General features: G+C 39.7%; 1 protein-coding gene across 3 annotated transcripts in view; it reads right to left on the bottom strand.

Moving 5' to 3' along the window:
* Positions 1-3,981: 3,981 nt before the first annotated feature.
* Positions 3,982-19,597, bottom strand: part of DPYD (dihydropyrimidine dehydrogenase) — a 316,870-nt gene continuing 301,254 nt past the window's right edge. For all 3 annotated transcript variants that reach the window (XM_025152950.3, XM_025152951.3, XM_426639.8), the window contains 3 exons: positions 15,337-15,480; positions 7,634-7,774; positions 3,982-5,413 (listed from right to left, as the gene is read on the bottom strand). In XM_025152950.3, coding sequence (XP_025008718.1) covers positions 5,243-5,413; positions 7,634-7,774; positions 15,337-15,480 — 456 coding nt within the window. In that variant the 3' untranslated portion in view covers positions 3,982-5,242. The remainder of the gene's footprint in view (positions 5,414-7,633; positions 7,775-15,336; positions 15,481-19,597) is intronic.

The raw sequence follows: 19,597 nt of genomic DNA, 5'->3' as shown, positions 1-19,597 counted from the left end.
AATCCAATAAATAGACTGGTAGCATAAAATAGCATATATGTTTGCACCTCATAAAACTTACAAAAGGGGTTTACCTACACACAATCAAAAGAAAAGATCGATAGAGTGCAGAGTGAGGCTTTTTAAAAGACTGTTCTTCATGCGATGGTGAAACAGCAAATATGTACAATGGGAAGTTCCTGCATTTACACAGCACATGACTGTGCAGGAAATCATTGCAGAGCTGGCTGAGACACCAAGACATAATTTTGCTTACCACCCCGATACGTATTTATCCTTATGCAAAGTAGAGTTTATTTCTATTTCACTTGCATTTTACATTATTTTTTTCAAATAATATAAATAATTCTTAAAGGCTTCAAAAAGGGAATTCCACAGTGCTTGTTTTTGTTCTAACATCAAAGTGATGCAAGGAATGACCGGGGCCCTGCAGCAGTGCAGAGGACAGACTGAATCTCATGAAGCCAAAGCAGAGCAGGAGGGCCCTGGGCAGCCCCTGCAGCCCCTGCTTGGGGCAGTTGGCACCATACAGCTCTGCTGCTTCCATCAGGATGGGGATGGCCATGCAGCCAAGCATCTCTGCCCTTTGCTTCGCCTCTCTTGTTAGCGTCAGAGTTGTCAAACGTGATATCACTCACCCTTCCTAAAATAAATACAAGAGAATGCAGTACATCCACACACGTGGCAGAAGGCTCTGACTGTCACTGAATGCAGACTTATGGATCTCTGTCATGCACCTGCACAAAGGAAGAGCTGCCTCTTATCTGCAGGCCATCTCATCTGCATGACAATGGGAGTTCGGTTTCCCACAAACACTATTTCTCAACAATTACATATGGAGACTTCAGAGATGAGCCCTAAACCTGTCTCCAGTGAGCAGAAAGAGAGCTGTAACTCTGGACCAGGCAGGTGAGAAGTGTGGCCTTGGGGAGGCTGGCAGGCACATCCAATGTGAGCTGCCCATGCAGACACCCAATGTGACTGTGTCTTCCCTGGCTGAAATGCAAGCAAAGAACTCCTGAGGTGGCTGGCAGTCATACTAAGGAGCAACCTTAACTGTGCTGTAATGTCATGTGCTTGGTGTAAAAAAAGGTGAAGCAGGGAAGCCCAGCCGCAAAGGCTGCAGGCACATTCTCTTGAAGAAATAACTGCAGAGTGCACAGTTCCTCGGAAAAGAAAAATGGCAACAGTGGAGATGAGCGACCCAGATGGCCCATAAGCAGCCTAATTATCTGAAAGGCCCAGCAGCGACACTGGAGCTACCAATCCAGCTGCCTACAGAGTCTGCCAGGTGGCCAGATGTTGCCAATGAAAACTTATCTTGCACAGTTCATCAAAGAAGTGGAGCATCCTGGTGAGGGGAAACTGTTGCCAATAAAATAAATATTTTATCTAAAAAAATATTTTCTACTAAGAAATGTTGAAAAATATAAAAATTTAACAAGGCGCCCAACCTCATGTTACAGTAGATAAATTGTGAAACATACATACAGAACGTGTTGGCAGGATCTTCTTCTTGGCAGGAAATATCCATGTTCACCATTATATTTCTAAGGCTACAGTCTTGGAATGTGTTAAAAAAGGTGGTTTTATGAAGCATGGGGCTGCTGGCACTCAGTTGGAGTTTGGCTGGTTTGCCTGGAATCTAGCAAGATCTTTTGCCACACTGAGATAACAAAGCTGGAGGAACCACTGGTGACAGTAATATGTATGGGAAGATGGGGAGAGGAAGGGACAGTGAGCTACTCTGGGGCTGGCAGCGTCTCCAGATAGGTAGCCTGTGTGTTTCTCCTGCCTCGTTTTAGGGATGGGTGCAAACACCCAAGCAAATGGGTGGCTGCAAACAAGTCCTCCTCTAACAATTGGTAAAGCATCAGAGCAGTGCACAAATACATCGGCTGCAACACTGGAAATATAGGCTGCCCACCAGGTTTGTGCACAAACACTGGTATTAATTTTGCTAAGAGACCAAATTAATGTTTGCTTTCAAATCATGAAAGCTACGTATTTTAAAAATCTGCTGTAATTTTTCAAGAACAGCTATTATTGTTGCCAATGCTGTGCCTTGGAAATACTGTGTATGTTCATCCTAGAGGCCAAAAAGCAAACTGCCTGCATAGCCTGTTAGCAAGGCAAAACATCTCTTTTTCCAATGAACGTGTATGAGTGCACTGGGATTCACACAAGCAGATTTGGCAGACTTTTCAAGTATTTCTTGGACTGCAGAGCATGCACTGAACATGGGGAGCTTTTTCTGCTCAGGAATATGATATGAATAAGAATGTGCTAGTGTGGCAGAGGAGGATGGGCTGTGGCATTTCTATCATTATTTGATTTGTCAAATACGGTTTACAATATTTTATAACAGTAATCAATAGGACAACGTGTCTAAATGCTGTGAGGGTCAGGGTTGCAGGATCTGGCTCAGTATGTCTTTAATAATAGATAATTCCTTAAATGTGCAGATAAATCATTGAAATATATGAGCTTAATTTGGAACCTTTTACGCTTTGAAAATTCACATCCCTTTTTAAATAACTGGCTACAGCATTTGCAAAATGGACCAGATTTTACTCAATTTGTTTCCTTGTTCTTGAATGTGCTCAGTGGGATGGATTCCCCAAGATGGAGGTATAAACCTACAAAACCTGGGTCTTTTGTATCTTCCTCCACCCAATGTTAACACCTCACCTGACTGATGGCTTAAGACCTGCAGGAGACCTAAACGTGTCCATTTCTCTGAGTTCCAGCAACACACAGATATATTGCTGACTGTCAGAGTTAGAAATTATTCACATTCCCTTGGGAATGCATATCCCAAAACTGTTAATGGACCTTGGAGAAGAGGAGTGGGGGAGAGGGTGGGTGGCAAGAAAGAAACCTGAACAATCTAACTTGTTATTCCTCCTTTGGTTAAAAATAAATAAATACATAAATAAATAAATAAGTAAACTGTAGTCTTGTTTCTCATCTTGACCCAGAGAATACCACTAATCTTCCAAAGATAACTTTATAGCAATTCAGGAATACTGGATATCCTGGGAATACTGATTATCATGGGAAAAGCTCTTATTTTTTTTGCTACATTTGTGATGTAAAAATACCTATGTTTAGCTTAAATCAGGTCTCGTGGCATTGTCCATTTTAGAAAGGAGCCATGCTACCAGATGTGATGTCTTCAGTAGAGGAAGGGAATCGGGTCTGACAACACCACAAGATACCTTGGGAAGGTGGCTGTTTCAGCTGCAGCTGGCACAGTATCTATCACCTCTGAGGGTTGTGATAGGATACAAAATAAGAAGTAGATGGTAGCAGCCTAGGATAGGATAGACACTGTTCCTTGTGTCTGCTAACTGAGCATGTAAGAGCTACCTGCAGAAAATCTGGTTTTGATTTTTTCCTGCCCTGCTCAGGAGCACAGTACTTGTCAACCAGCTTCTCAGAAAGAAGACTGAGACCACCCAGACCTCACTCTGAACACTCAACAAACAACTTGTTCTTACTGAGTCTCCAATGACTCATGTGAGAGAAGCAGCTACCAGAACACCAAGAGCTTGAAATGAGTTTCAGGCAAATATTTTTAATCAGTAAAACTATCTGTTACTACTCAAGTGTGAAAAATCCACAACTTTGAGGAGAAGTATAAAGACAAAGCTATTAGTGGAGACTTTGGGCTTGAGCCTGCCAACGGATGTCACAAGGTGAGCCTTAAGCATGGGGAAAAGGATGCAAAAGGAAGACACGTCAACGGGAGACAAAGAAACACCAAATGGGCAAAGAGCACGCTGCATTCTGCACTACAGGCAATTAGTGGAATAATGTACACGTAAGTTAACTCATTAATGATTCCTGGAGTGCATTACAGAGATCACGAAACACCACCTGACAAGTCTCTGAAAGAAAATTCTGCTTAGTAAATAAAACAAACAAACAAACAAACAAACAAAACAAACAAAAAAAACACAACCCAGTATCAACAAGTTGGTTTCAACATTTATTTGTAATTTGGTGCACAAATCGTAAACCAGGACATGAAAGTTACAGAATATTTTTAATCAAAGCTTTTGCCAATTGCAATATAGGGTATAAGAAATTGAATGGATAGATCATTTATTATTATTATGGAACTAAAGGCTTTATATTCTTAAGTTAAGCTGACAGCAATACATTCATATTAGAAAGTTCCTACTGTGAATGAAAAATGGATTAATACTGAGATATTGTTCAGTAAGACAGACAAATCTGTATTTCTTTTTGGTTGTGAAATCACTGTAACCATACATAACCACTAAGTATGAAGAATTGGCACTGGGGGAAATCATCTTGCCAGTTTGCCCTATACACACACGTATGTTTGGCAAACGTGGTCTGCAGGGTGTGTATTCCAATTGCACCTAATCAGATCTCTGACCTGTAACATGTACATTCCGGAACATTAATTGGCATGATTAAAAAGTTATTTAGAGGATGAGCTTGGAAAAAACACGTTGTCCCTTCTCCAAATCCTAAAATGAAATCCAGGCTTTGTAATAAGCCAGTTTAACTGTTTGTAGATAGATGTTGTAAGTATTCACTGGGGGGAAAAGTAGAGATGATGCTACCCGGGCAACACCAAATCTAAAGAGTTCAGCATGTGTCAGTGCACAGCAAATTTATTCTTATTAAGTGACTGGTGTGAGGAAGAATTAGAAAGGATTATAAAAATACACTACCATATGCTGCAGTAGTTGAAAGTGATTAATCCAGTTCTTAAATCCTATTTTAAATTCCCTTTCATTTCTTCCCATAGAAAAATAGAAGCAACATCACTTTGTTTGAATGCTGTGTAGTTAATTACATCTTCTAAGAAACTCTTTTAAAACTAAATGTAATGTTTAATTACAAAATGCCTCCTTGAAAACAGTTAGCTTGTACATTGATTTGTAGTTCATTAAAAATGGTTTCTTAATTATATTTACAGCCAGAAATTACATAGAGATTAAACAGTCTACAGAGGACTTTTGAAATTACAGCATGAATCGCAAGGAAAAAGTTACATTTCAGACAGTGGACAAATGACAGCTACAACCACCTAATTGCTGCCTTTCTGTAATTTCAGAACCTAATTGTCATAAAAATAATAACTGGAAAAAAAGAGTTTACTGTAATGACTCCCAATATCACGGTTTTTTTCATGAGTAGATTTTGAGGGTTAATTAGAAGGCAAATCAGCGGTGGTGAGGCAGAGCAGGGCCGGCACAGCTCAGCACAGGGGGCTCAGGGCCAGGGGCAACCCTCGCCGGGGCTCATACGGGGTGGTCCTGGGAACCATGAGGATGCAGTCGATGATGGGGCAGACGCTGAGGCACAGGGTGCAGCCCGTGCAGCTGTCGGTGACCGTAGGCAGGTGGGTTTCGGCATCGAACTGGATAGCCTGTGAATGGGAGTGCATGTTATTGATGTCCCTTGTGGAAAAGGTCAGAACCACTCCCATTTCAGCGCCTGCATTTCCTGTAGTGCGGCTCTTGGAGACGTCTTGGTGCACTCTGGTGCTGCAGCTATAGCAACTGTTAGGCTGGCAGGAAAGAAGCCCCATGACTCTGCAATTAGGAATGCCATCCCACCCACCAGGATGGGCTGCAAGGGATGACTCCGGCCCCTGCAGCTCAGGCTCCCAGGGACATTTCCCTGTCCAGAGGCGGTGTTACAGCACAGTCCTCTGCCAGGGCACACTGGGACACACCTGTGGCCGTAGAGCAGTGCTGGCAGCAGGCACCTCCAGGCTCTTCTGATTTTTTATTGTCAGCAAAGCACAAACAATCTAATTTAATAAAAAGTGGGGAAAAACACAACATGCTGTGCCTCCTGTGATTATTTTCCTTTGCAAGTCTTCGAAAGGGCTACGTGAGTTTTGGGCAGGCAGAACTTGCTTTCTCTCTCACATCTCCATGCAGTGAATCCTCATTACCAATTAGTGTGATAAGTGAATTTGAATGTGAAATAACAATTGAAGTCTCAATGAAATAAGCTCTTGGTATAATGGAAATGGCAATTAAAAGCATAAACAAAAGCATCACACAACCACAAAAGCTTCAATGTCTAAGAAACAAGCCTAGGGAAGTTTTTAAAAAAATAAACAGTGGAAAGTCTAAGAGTTTTAGGAAGACAAGGTCAGGCCTGGAAACCAAACTCTCACGTATCTGCAACAAAGTGGGGCCTGGCAAATATCCCCAGGTACTGCCAGCAGCTGGAAAGCAAGTGGGTGGGTCTGTGGGGCACGTCCAAGACACGTCTGTGGCATTTGGGGTTTTTCAGGGTAGAAAGTGATGAAATGGATGCAGAAAAGGTGAGGGCACACAGTAGGTACAAAACACCCTGAATCTGTGTGTTTTAATTCAGCTTGAGCACAAAGAAAACTTTGGTTTGTATTTAGGACTCCTTCCTTTCTCCCCAGTAACAATGTGCATCATTAAGGAGTTCAAAGAGACAGAGTCCTGGACTGCAGTGCCACCTTCAAGTTAGGGAAGGCCCTTCTGTTGGAGCCCTACAAGGGGGTAGCCCTGCTGAGCAGCGTGGATATTTTGAAACAAAGATAAGCAGATGATATTTTGAGGTATGTGGGGCTTTTGTCTTCTTTGCAATTAAGAATTTCTTTGCAATTCTCTACAATTAATTTCTTTGCAACTTCCTTAAATATTTAAGGAAAAACACTTTTTGTGCTAAGAACCTCCTAGGGTTTTACACTTTGGTTCCTTTGGTACTGATTTTTTTCCAGTTATAGAGAAGTAAGCTGCGCTGAATATGGACACAGTCCTTTGCTCTCCAAGAACTACAGTCTCCCTTTTGCTGGGAAATGTGACGCAAGGCAGTGAAGATCACAGTGTCAAGAAGAAATTTAGATAAAGACTACTCTAATCATCTAATCTTGTTAGCATTGAATTTCTCATATCAATGGAAAAAACATGTCTATCTTTGTTCTGACAGTTATTTTAATTACAGAAGCTGATTTTAGATGGGAAGGCTTCCTTCCTTGGCTGTATGTAGTTAAGTAAGTCTTCAGACAATATTGATTAAACTGAATTAAAGAAAAACAAAAGGTCTTGGTGTTCTGAGGAGACTCATTGCTCAGTTAAAGTATTTGTCTTTGACAAACCTTTCTTGTAATGCGATGAATGGAAAAAATAGAGTAGAAATCATTGTTTAATGCACAATAGATTTCACAGAGACCCTGCTAAAGAGCCTGTCCCCTTCTTATAGCCCTCCTTAAGATACTGACAGGCTGCTTTCAGGTCTCCCCGGAGTCTTCCTGTCTCCATCTGACCCATCTGACATGACCTCCTTCATTTTCTTCCTCACAGGAAGAACCCTGTTCCCACTTGTGGTTAGGGAGGGGCCAGCAGAGTGAACCAGAGTGAGTAGAGAGAGGCGGTCCTATCTCTGCGTAGCCCCCCAGGAGAAGCTGCACTGGGTGCTGTGGAGCACATGGCTCCGACAGGGCTTGTATGGCATAGCCTGGAAGCACGCTGGGGTGCAAATGCAGTGTTTTAGACATCTGCTTTTGCCACCTGCTCATTAACAGAAGGTGGATTCTTTCTTCCCAGCAGCAGAAAGACAACTCATTGTGCCTTCCTGCTAATTACAGCTGTGCTCTTACCTGGTAGCCGGAATCATTACAGGTCATGTAACATTTGCCACAGTTGATACACATTTCCTCGTCAATCAGAGCCACAACTTGCTCTGTGTTGCAGAGCTCACCATATGTTCCAATATACTGCAGTGCTTTTCCAATTACATCCTAGGGAAAAAAAATTATTGACTCATTTAGAAGATACCTAAGCTGTTTCTATAGCTGCACAGGAGCACTCTCTAGTTACTTTAATATAGAAAAACTGGCCAGGTATTGTGAGGATGTTTAGGATTTTTCTTATAAATTTCCAATTTGTCAACTCTCACATATTCTGTAAAATACATAGAAAGCTTCATAAAGGTACATTTTGAATGTATGCAGCAGCTCTAAAAGTATATATCTGTATATAAATACATTGTACAAATAGCTTACATATGTTGTACTTTTGAACACACTATTTTATCTGTCCATGTTTTACCATTACTGTGTGACATTTCAGGAAACAAAATGGTGCACAAAAACAGGAGGGACATGCTGCAGGCAATCTGACCATCCTTGGTCATTTTTCATTAGCAAAGATCTGAGAACTCATAGCTAGAAAAGTTCAAATAAACTGAGAATAATAATTGCTTTTCTTGCTCTAGTAAGAATGATGCATAAACGACATGAAGATCATCAGATTATTGCAAATATTGTACAGAAATAAGATGTGGGTCTCATTCTACAAGTTTGGGTTCAGTTTTTTTAACTACCCAGGAAAGGTTTTTCTGGCATCAAATGTGCACACCTGTGCTGCGAAAATATACGTTGCATGGCAGACGCACACGGTGTGGGTACACACAGGAAGAGGACGCGCCCTCTAAAAGAAATTGTGGGGGACCTACATGATGCAAATCATTTGCTCTTTATGTAAAGGGAAACTACACAGTTCAGTGGCAGTTCAACTGTGCTAAGTGAAAGGCAGGGATGGGGCAAGTCCCAGGTTCTATAGACAATAGATTTCCCTCAGTTAAATCAGCTTAACTTGCGGAAGTATAGCACAGATGGTGAACATCACTGCATTTTACAAGATTCCCTCTGTGGGAATCAGTACTGCTTGCCTGGATATTTTCTGAGCTTGCTAAGTAGGCTTCAACAACAATTCTCATGCTGCTAAACAAGCTAGATTTTAGGTGCAGGGTTCTACATGGTTAAAAAATGTGGAGCTCAATAAATGCACATTATGTGATACAACAATACATTCTACATTTGTTTTAATAAGGGGCACAACTGTTAGGTATTTCAAAAATCTTACTGAATTTTAGGTGCGCAAACCTGGCTTCAAAGGCATGCTGCTGTGATAAACAAAGAAGTCATTACCATTTTCATTAGGGAATTTGATAAAAGTCAATTGAAAAATGCCAGAGGTCAAGCCAAAAAAGAGACACAGACAAGTCTACCTGGAATTATAAGCTTCAAAGTATTTACTTTTAGTCTTTCATTGCCAAGAAACATGATAAGAGTTTATTTTCATGTTGTTTCCCAATATTTTTGAGGAAGTAATATTTACAACAACAACAAAAACCTCACTATAGTTTTCAGTTCTCAAACAGAAAACTGAAGATCTGGATTCCAGTACTTTACATTTTCATTGCATATGTTGTTCTGGGCAGCCTTACTTTCAAATGAATTAAGTATCACTAATCCTTCCTATGCCACATCAGAGGAATAAGGTAACACAGCTTTATCAATGTTAATTCTACAGAAAAGCTTTGCTACATGGATTAAATATAGAGACCGGTTCAACCTTTTCTTCCTGAGACTGCTGAGAGCTTTGAAGTCTCTATTTGCCTATTGAGTCTCTATTTGCCTGGCCTTCATCATGTAAGTTACAGTAGTGTCTTTACACCATGAGATAAATTTTGTATCTCACTGGATGCAGTGGTAGGATTTATGGGGTTGCTGTTAATGTCTGCTGAGGTAGGAAATACAGCCATATCCTAAACCCAGGAAGAAGAATAGGGAAACTGTACTTTTTTATGTTGTTCCAAAAATGTTCAAATGTTTTCTTTGTGCCAAATTCTAACTTGCTTACAAGTGAAATACCTTGGTTGCATTCAGCCAATGCTAAAAGCCTTCCCGTTCTCTGCAACACGTAAAGAAGATTAATGCTCTTCCAGTATAAAATGTCTAGGGCACATTGCTTAAGGCAGCATGATGAGTGTGGACAGACGACTGCAAGTGAGCAAGTTATCACAGCTTAATGAGTTAGCACTCATCAACAGAGCTGTGCAAGCTGATTATGTGCATGGTCCAAATTCACTGCAAATTTGGAGTAAAATCTGTTTGCTTAAACCACTGTAAAAGGTCAATTAACTACTTTGAAAGTGTTTAAGCTAATACTTTTTGCTCTGCTATTGCAAAGGGCTAAGCTTGAACACACAGCCCTTTTGCGTACCTCCTCTGATGAACAGTAACTCAATCAAACATAATTCCTTAGGAACTGCTCGTGCCCCCGTGTTTTCTTTTTCTTTCTCAGAAAAGTTAATGGATTTACTGGGAATTGTTCAGCAGTTTTCAGGTTGCTACAGTTCTCAGGTTTCTGCAGTCATCAGTGTCTGCTGAAAAATTGTAGTTGTTGAATTCAGCTCCTGTTTGTTTCAAGTCTCATGTAGGCTTGTCTGTACCATACCTGCTAGAGGTTTCTTTGTGATCTACTGCCCTCAGCAATACTAAGTATTGTATAAGCCTCTCTCCTGTGTAAACAGCTCCCAAACAACGCACAGTGTGCCACAAATACATTTGTTGTCTGCAAGTACGGGACTGTGCTTCTGTCTTAGAATCTGAAGCAGTGATAAAAAATCTGTGCAACATACAGAGAAAAAGCTTTCCATTGCCTGCTCACATTTTAAAAGTGTCTACACAGGGAGATTCCTGATAGCGAAGGGCTTTTTAATCTAACAAAGGCAGACATTTAAACAGCGTAGGTAATTAACAATTTTCTCAGGGAGGTGCTGGATTCACATTTGTATACTTTAAATATGGTTTGGATGTTACAAAAGCCAAAGCTCTGGCAGGTTGCTGAGAAGGGCTCCTCATATAATCAGGGGGTGTAGGGCCTTGCTTACAAGAGAAGACAAAAAGAGCCTAACAAGATGTTTAGCCTAGGAAGATGAAGGCAGAGCAGGAATATGATGTCTCTTTATATATACATCAGGGAAGGAAAAGAGCTATTCAAGATAAGCGACAATGTTGGCACAAGAACGCATGATTATAAGCCAGACATGAATAAATTCAAAGCTGGAAATTAGAAAAGGTTTCTTTTAAAGCAGGGAAGGAGCGAGGTGGTTAATGGCCTTCCAGAGAAGCAGCTGGGGGAAAGGATGGAAACAGTCCAAGATTTAGGATACCATTAGGTAAGCTAAGGAAATGGTTACTAAGCAGAACATGATGAAAACAGATTTTTCCAGCTATAAACTTACAAAGGGAATAGCAAAAACAATGCATATGATATGGTGATTTCTGAATTTGTAAGCAAGTCTCACTTCTCAAAGCACACAAAACACTCTTTTGGGGACCAAGAAACCAAAGGAGGGTGCTGACATTGAAGGCTTGAAAGTGATTTCAAATGACTGTGTCAATGATTTACTTCTCATTTATGCTCCTGGATGCTGTGTCTTTTATGCACTTCCTTCTCAAGGAGAAAGCACATCTTTATCCATTTGCAAAGTTTGAAGAGTTTATTGACTAAAATAACACTGGTACTTAAAACATGTTCTGCAGGTGCACCCTTTCACAGCATCTCGAGCTATCTCCGAGTTTCTTGCTCCCATCGAATCATAAATGTTTGGAACAAAATAAACAGTGCAAGAAACAATCAGCTTTCACAGTTTAAAAATGCAGTTTCACTCCAATAAGAGACTGTCTAAAATGACACTATGGGATTCCACACTTGGTATATCTCAATGGCCTCCAGATCAAATTTGCAGTGTTTACAGTATAATGCTTTTTTTGTGCCAAATGCCAGACCTGCAAACAGAAGCCAGGTTTTGAACGTCAAGCTGTGTGCTTCTGGCTTGTGCATTACCAGCAGCAATTAACAAAAAAATGAGAAAAAATCTGGAAGTTGAATTTAGCCCTAAGTTACACCTTTGCAATCACTGGGACCTGGAGCACTCATTTGGTTACTGCTGTGCTGTCCCACTCTTCTCAACAAAACTGTACCGAGTGAAATGGGAGAGGAATTTAGTCCTGTAAATGGAACTGGCAGGGAATTCAGTTGCTATGGAGAGAATCAGAGCAGAATCCATTAGTTTTATGTTACTAATGAGTACAGAAAAAATTCATTTTGTCACTAAGCTAAGCAGATGTGGTTTTGAGTATACACAAGGAGCAGATCTGTTCTGTAGGATATTATTTTTACAATGTTACTTTTATTACTATAGCTGTATTTTTAATGTTCGTGTATCAAACCTTTAATTGAAATTAGCGTTTCATTAGCCATCGTATTAGTAAACCTATATTTGTAAATACAATTCACAGTTCAGGCATAGCTCACCCAAACTCATGCAGACTCCACTGAAAAAGACCGCGTGCTCTGGAGATGCCAAACATCACAGTCCTACTCTAGTCTCCCTTTAGAAGGCCACAACACAATGCAGGCACTGTGAGCGTCTCATAGTGCAGGTTCAAGGGGTGCACATGTGCTCGTCCTCATATCGCACATTTTACTTCAACACAGAACTCTTAGTGTGTCCCACCACGTTCAGGAGAAATGGTCACTCTAATGACAGCAACAGCAGGTAAGGAAAGCAGGGAAATCTTTAGATTAGTAGAAGTAGAGACCTGCTGGTTGTGAATGGCATTCTGTCCCAAGGACAGGCCTGTGAAGCATAAAAGGAATAAACAGTCAGATAAATGGTGACCAAACATTACAGTATTGGGTCTCAATTACAAGAAACTAGGTTATAGAGAAATGAACCACACAAATTATATAAGGAATAAAGATTAAAGAAAGTGGTAAAGAAAGAAGACATGGCAAATACACATGTGAGACTTATGCAGAAGTGCAACAGAAAATAAAAGATTCGGGGCATATATCCATCATATGAAGTACAGAAAAGTGAGAAAAGAAGAAACAAATCTGCTGAGTGTCAAAATATGCAGTTTTGATTAATACTGAAAAATAGAGAAAATAAAGGGAAAAGCCATGGGGAAAGCTATCCAAAAATTAAATTAAATTTTGGATAATCACAGAGGGTTTTTAAGTCTATAAAAAAGGCATTTTGGCAGCGTGAAGAATTTAAACAAATGTTGGAATTTACATATCACCAATCCAACAGCAGATCAGACAGATGAGGGAGTTCTGGACAAACATCAGGAAATTTGCAGCACCCCTTCAAAAATGCAGCCGGCCAAACCAAGGGTCATGGCTGTTCCATGGGCAGCTGACTCTTAGGTACTCCCAGCTTTCGGTCATACCACTGCTTCACAGGGCTGGGGTTGGCCAGGGATTAGTTATTAGAGCTGGCCATTCCCACTCCCCCGATACTAACAGCATGTATTCTCCTTACTGTCCAGAGGGTCAGCCAAGACAGAACTACTTGGAGACAATTTGGGATTTGTAATTCTAAATGTGAATACTTCTAGGACAGCTACAGATAAATCACTCAACTCTGAGCTCATCTGCCTCTCTGCAGAGAATCCATGATCAGGGAAGGGTATCAGATAAGTCATCTTTTTTCAGTAAGTTTCACTCAGCGTCTGTAATGAATATTCTCAATCTTCCTGGCAGATTTTTTCCACAATGTGTTATGGATGGGTCATTTAATAATAAACGTTATCAACGCATCCTTTTGTAGAGTGACAAGCTCCCTAAGCAAAGCAAAGTCCAGGTATTCTGTTATTTCTTAGTGGACATCTCTCATTGCTGTTTTTCTCGCTATGATTAAAGCATATCCCTCTAAAGAGATGCTAAGGCTGAAAGACTGTCACGAATCAGCTGCCTTCTTCTAATTGCTAAAGTCCTTTTCAGTCTTAATGAAGGTGTGAGAAAAAGGCTAGCCTGATTTCTTTGGCTGAGAAGCTCCTCACAGCCACCACACACAAAAGTATTTAGTGCCCTTATGAACAAAAGTTTTTGTTTTGGGGAATTCATTTTCCTCTTCCCTGCAGTAAGGCCTCTATTCTTTTTTTTAACCTGTCTCTGAGTGTTTGGCTCTTTTTTGCTTTTGTAGTTGAAATTGGGCATGATAAATTATTGACCTCAACTTATTATTTATGTTTTTTTCAAGTCTTTATGTCTGTTTTTCCCTCTTGCTAAAATTTTTCTATCATTCAGTTTATTTGCTTTTGGACAGTATTGGTTGGTGTTTTTTTTCATTTTCAGCTGTTTTCAGAAGCACACTATCTCATTGAAAATGCAGTTATTGGCTGTTGTTTCTTCTTTCTCTTTTCTCCTACATCAATACTTTCCTGCAAAGAGAATAGAACCATAAAACCTCTGAGGTCAAGTAGGCTTTGAAAATGTTCATGATAGTGCGGGGAAAAAAAAAAGTACATTGCTATTCTTTGGGACTTTTCACATACATAAAGAAGGGAACCTCTGCACAAAAGGAGGGGAGAGATTTTCAGTAGCAGGGCTCATACCAAAATGATCCGTCCAGAAGTGAGGGAGGTCTACAGCAGTGGCAAATAATTGAAATTAAACAAGATGACAGAAAAATTCTCCTTGGCTTTTTTTTTTTCAGTCCTAGCAGCTAGCTTGGAAGGCAGGACATGGCAGTAAATGTTGCAAAATTTCCTTGGGAATTATATATTTTGAGTCACTGTCCATGTTGTATGCTATGTTTGGCCTTATTTTTGCAGGAATTCATACAAGACTGATCACACAGTGAAAGTTACCTTTCTATCTATCTGTGAATATATGATATTCTTCCATATCTGATAAAGACTGTTAATGAGTTCAGCAGATATTTCCACATGGCTTCATAAGAGAGCCTACGGGATATTGCTGATAAAAGTTTTCCTTTTGTATTTAATTATTTTTGCCTGATTTTTTTTTATTATTATTTTTACTGTTTAAACATCATGTTTAAGTAGGTTTTAAAGAGAGCTCCTAGAATGATTAGCTGATGACATTTAGTTTTATTGGTTACTTAAAGGAAGGGAAAAGTTCCAATGTATGGACTATGCAGTAGATGGGAGCACAGGTTTTATTTCCATCTTGACATTTACTCATTGCAGAGGGTGGATCAGTTCCTTAGATAAACAACTTCCAACATTAAAAGTTCAGTTTGAAGACCTAGGACTCAGCACTCACGTGTATCGAACACCAACCTTTTCCACTGATTCTACAGGAGAGATGGAATTGTTTAATACATCACAAATAATCAAGAGATATCATGCAAAATGGAACTTATACTGTTGTGTTCAAATTAAGAGAAATTTTTAACAATTCGACTTCATTCTTCAAGGCATTCACAGTGTTCTACAATTACTTTTCCACTGCCTGAATATCTTGATTTTGAAAAATGACATTAGGAAAATACCTATACATGTACATCACAAATCATTTCCCATTGATTTTGGTTAAAAGCTAGAAAGTCTGCATAAATAGTTGTCTTTGATGCCCTCTAACAAGCTTAAAAGCAGTAATAACTAACTTAAACTGCTAGAAATGGCTATGCATGTCAACTGCCTGATGGCTGATCACATCTTACATATAAACATACTACTTTTTTTTTTTTTACCTTGATTGCTGGAATGGGCTTCTTTGGAATGAAATGCTTTTTTTCAGGAAGCACAGCAGCTGTGCCTTGTTCCTTCAGTTTCATCTTGTTCTCAGCTATAATTTTTTTACGTTGTTCCAGGTAAGGCCCAAAACTGGGTAGTTTCTGGGAAAAAAAAAATCAGGAAACATTATTAATATACTTAATAAGAGGGCATAATAAAATGAGTGTTGAGTGTGACTTGCTTCTCACTCAGGAGATTGAAATAAAAATCAGTGGGACTGTACCAGAGTGAGAAGTGAATAAAAATCAACCATGAACTTCAGGATCTGACTTGAAAATCTATATTGAATATTAAAATATTAATATGGTGCAGCAGAAAAATAGCTGAATTGCATGTCAGCATCCAACAGACTTCTATTTCCCTACTGCATACTTGCTTATATATAAAAATGTACCATGTTAAATAATTCAAAAGTGTAACTTCATTTCTATAGAATGTGGAAAGGTATCACAAAACTATCAGTTTACTTAGAAGGGCTCTAGCTGTGTTTGAGACAACTTGTGTAGCTATTTAGGGATACCTGTGTATTTTAAAAGCATACAAACCTGTATTTCAGGTTCTGATAGCAGAAGGCTGTAGTGCCCTGTCAAAGTAAGGCTCACAAACAGTCTAACCAAAGAAAGGCTCAACAAATAAACAGAAACACATTCTAATCTCATCATTTATCTCCATGAAACACTTGTAGTCTTCTCTGTGACATTTAATCCTTGAGCCCAATTAAGCAAATCCGAGAGGAAAATTTCACTAAATTGCAAAACTCACATGTTGCCCAGGAACATGGAAGTGCTTGTTCAGATTTCATAAACCTGCCAAACTCCCACACTCCTAATAGAAAAAATCCCTTTATTGGCACAGCAGATATATGGAGAAATCTAGTAGGCCACAGTCAAAGATTTGATTCAGGTGAATAAATAATGGTAGAAAACATGGATTTTTGCTTGATGCAACAGATTGTGCCCTTCCTGCCCTGAAACTAGTTCCTCAGACTGCAAAAAATATTTTATCCATCTGACTAAATCCTGTTCAGAAGCTACAGCAGCACTGCAGAAATTAGCAGGTAGTAACAGGGGATACATAGCCTCAGTAGTTGCTAGCATTAATTCACACTAATAATACAACCTCAAAGAGCATATCAAACAAGTTACAGTACTGCTGTGGTTATCAATTTTTAAAGAGGGAATTTCAATGTGAATTTTAAAAACAGAATTATTTAAAAATTTAGAAATTATTATTTTTTTTTTAAATGAAGTAAATCCAGAAGAGGATACACTGCTCCATGAGAGAAAAATTCCTCAATGAGCTGTCAGTCAGTCAGGATACCCAACCATGGAACCTCAGGCCACTTGTTATGACAAATAAGAGCTTTCCTGGCTGCTAGGTTTTTGGCACGCAGACCAAAAGTGAGGTCCTTGAAATGCTTCCCTGCTTCCCAGACTTGGTCTGTGGCTGCAACAGATTTTTATCTTTGGGCCAGATCAGTCTCATGGTGCTCTCCAAAGGAGACCTGCTGCAGGCTGGGAATGCCGTACATTGGGACAATCTCTCAACCTAGGTAAATGCAAGACCAGAGCTGAGGTGATGCTGCAGATCCCAGACAACATCTGTCCCAAATCTAGCTATTATCACCTGAATTTGCCCAATGATACAAGGCTCTTTTTTCATCTGTTCAGTGGGAACTTTGTTCCTATATGTCATGTTCAAGGGCTTCCTTAAAGATATCAATAAATCCTTCTTTTCTGTGCAGTTGCCATACATTTGTGGTTCATGTTCTTGGAAATAAAAAGCTCTAGGATAGCTTAAATTAAGCTTTTAAATATTACTGCAAACAGCAGTAACATAATGGCCTTACATACCAAAGGAAATAAGTACGTAGAAACAGAGTTTTTTTCATAAGGAAAACAAGTAGAAGTAAAAAATTGTCTCATTTCAGTCTAAACAAGCTTTAAAGCACACACATAAAGATTGGATTCTTTATAAAAACCTTTTAAAAAAAAGACTTTTAACAGAAATCTAAAAAAATACAAACTTAGAAAACATTCATGTATACCTCCTAGGCTGCATCAATTAGAAACATATTTTGGCTACAAGCAAGCAGTAACTGTGCCACTATTTTCTCTCCATAATGTATGTGCTGATGCCAACAACTTTGGGCTTGAGAAGGAAGCAATCCTGATGATAAAGCATATTTGGACTCTTCCCTGCCTAGCCAGGAACTGAACTGCAGAATAGGTAGCAAAGCTAATTTTCCTGAGGTTTTAACTGAAGTAGTAAAGAAAAAAAGACAGTTGTTCATGGCATGACTGATTGAAAATCAACTTTGGGAAGTATAGCCAAATCTCTGTAAAATAAAGCCTTTATTTTTCTATTCTCCTAATGTATACACAATCTCTTACTTTCCACAGACACAAATGTTGAGCATATTGAAATAAAATAGGTGATTTGAGGATAACGATCCATTTTGTTATATAGACAAAGAGTGGTAGACAAAGGCAATTAATCCTTTCTCTAAAAAACAGATTTTTACATCTGTTGAGTCATGGCCTGAACCTCTGATTGATCACCTGAGGCAAGCACTGAGTCAGCTGCGGGAGCACAGGTGAAGGCAATTCCTCCTGGCTCCACCTCTCCCAAACCCCATTTAAGGGCTGACTGCCACTGAGAAAGGATCTTTTTGTGGAGATCGTTCTCTTTGGAGTTTTTTTTTTTTTTTTCTGTGAGCCTAGGACATGGCTGAGCATTTTCATTTATTTTTGGTTATCCCTTTCCAATGTGATACTCTTTCTAGCTGTATGATCTGTAGATACCAGCCTATCCACACTGCTCCGTGTATTTGTTGATTATACAACATCTGACACATCCATTAGCTGGAATGCACAAGGGCTGCTCTGAAAGTAATGCCTCCTATTTGATTATGTTGGCCCACAATGTCTGAGGTGGGTGTTGGTGGTATGGCAATAGAGGTTGAATGTTCCCACCAATATTCCATTTCACTTTGTTGCCGTGTGACAGATGGCAGCAGAGGGGCAGCCTGACAGAATGGCACCTGACACAGAAATGAAGCAAAGGTCTGTCACTGAATTCCTCCCTGTCTATTGACATTCACTGATAGTTGCAGAATGTTTTTGGAAACCAAAGAGATGATGTGAGCACAGTGAGATGGTGGGTGGTGCATTTCATCAGTGGTCACAGCAATGTGAAAGACGAGCCATGTTCTGGATGACCTTGCAAAGCTGTCACATCACAAGATGAAGAGTGTCTCAATCAGCTCAACTGTGTGAATCAGTGGATTATGACCAGGGAATTGTGTACTGAGCTGAATATTGGCTTCAGTGCCTTGGAAATGATGGTGGCAAAGTTGGAATATTACAAAAGTGTGATCCTTCTGCGTTTCCCAGAATCTAGACAAATCATCGTCTCCAACTGCTACATCACAACACTGACTGTGCTGAAGGCTCAAACTTCCAGGGTCAGGCCAGAGAAGAAGGCAACCTTTCCCTTGCAACATTATAATGTCAGAGCCAAACCAGTTTGAAGACCGTGGAGCACACTGCCAATCTTGGCTGGACTGTCTGCCACACCCATCATATAATCTGGGTTCCTTCTTTCCAAGGCAATGAAAGATGGACTGTATGGGCAACATTTTCCTAGCAATGATGTTGTCATAGCGATTATGAAACAGTGGGTCACCTCTGCTGGTGTAGATTTTTATGAGCATTACGTGCAGGCTCTTGTTCATTGGTGATGAAAATGTACAGCTAATGGTGGTGACTGTTGAAAAATAGCACTTTGTAGCTGAGAATTTGTTCTATCGAATATTGTTATTTTTCTGCTCTTTGTAGCTGCTGTAGTTTCTATGGAAATATGGAGGAGGCATTACTTTTGGAGCAATCTATAAACCACAGACATTTTGAAAAGCATCCAACACCATTAGTACCATAACCATATTACTTCAGATGTTCTGTAATGATATGCATGTTGAATTAACCTATATAAAAATGGTGTCTTTTCAAACTTAGTGATGATTTTTTTAGAATACCAAGGTCTAACCTGAGTTTTTGCTGTGCATTGCTGTATTTCCATCAAGAAATTGATTAAATGGAATGTAAAATAATTAATGGCACACCTAGATCCTAGTCCAATCTTGGGCATGCACAGTGAGCTTCTACTGTCTTAACAGAAGATGACTGTGCACACATACAAATGATCTGGTTATTCTGT

The sequence above is a fragment of the Gallus gallus genome, chromosome 8 (genome assembly GCF_016699485.2).
Source record: "Gallus gallus isolate bGalGal1 chromosome 8, bGalGal1.mat.broiler.GRCg7b, whole genome shotgun sequence".
NCBI lineage: Eukaryota > Metazoa > Chordata > Aves > Galliformes > Phasianidae > Gallus > Gallus gallus.
Note: the sequence above shows the minus strand (reverse complement) of the source record. Positions and strands in the feature narration are given on the sequence as shown.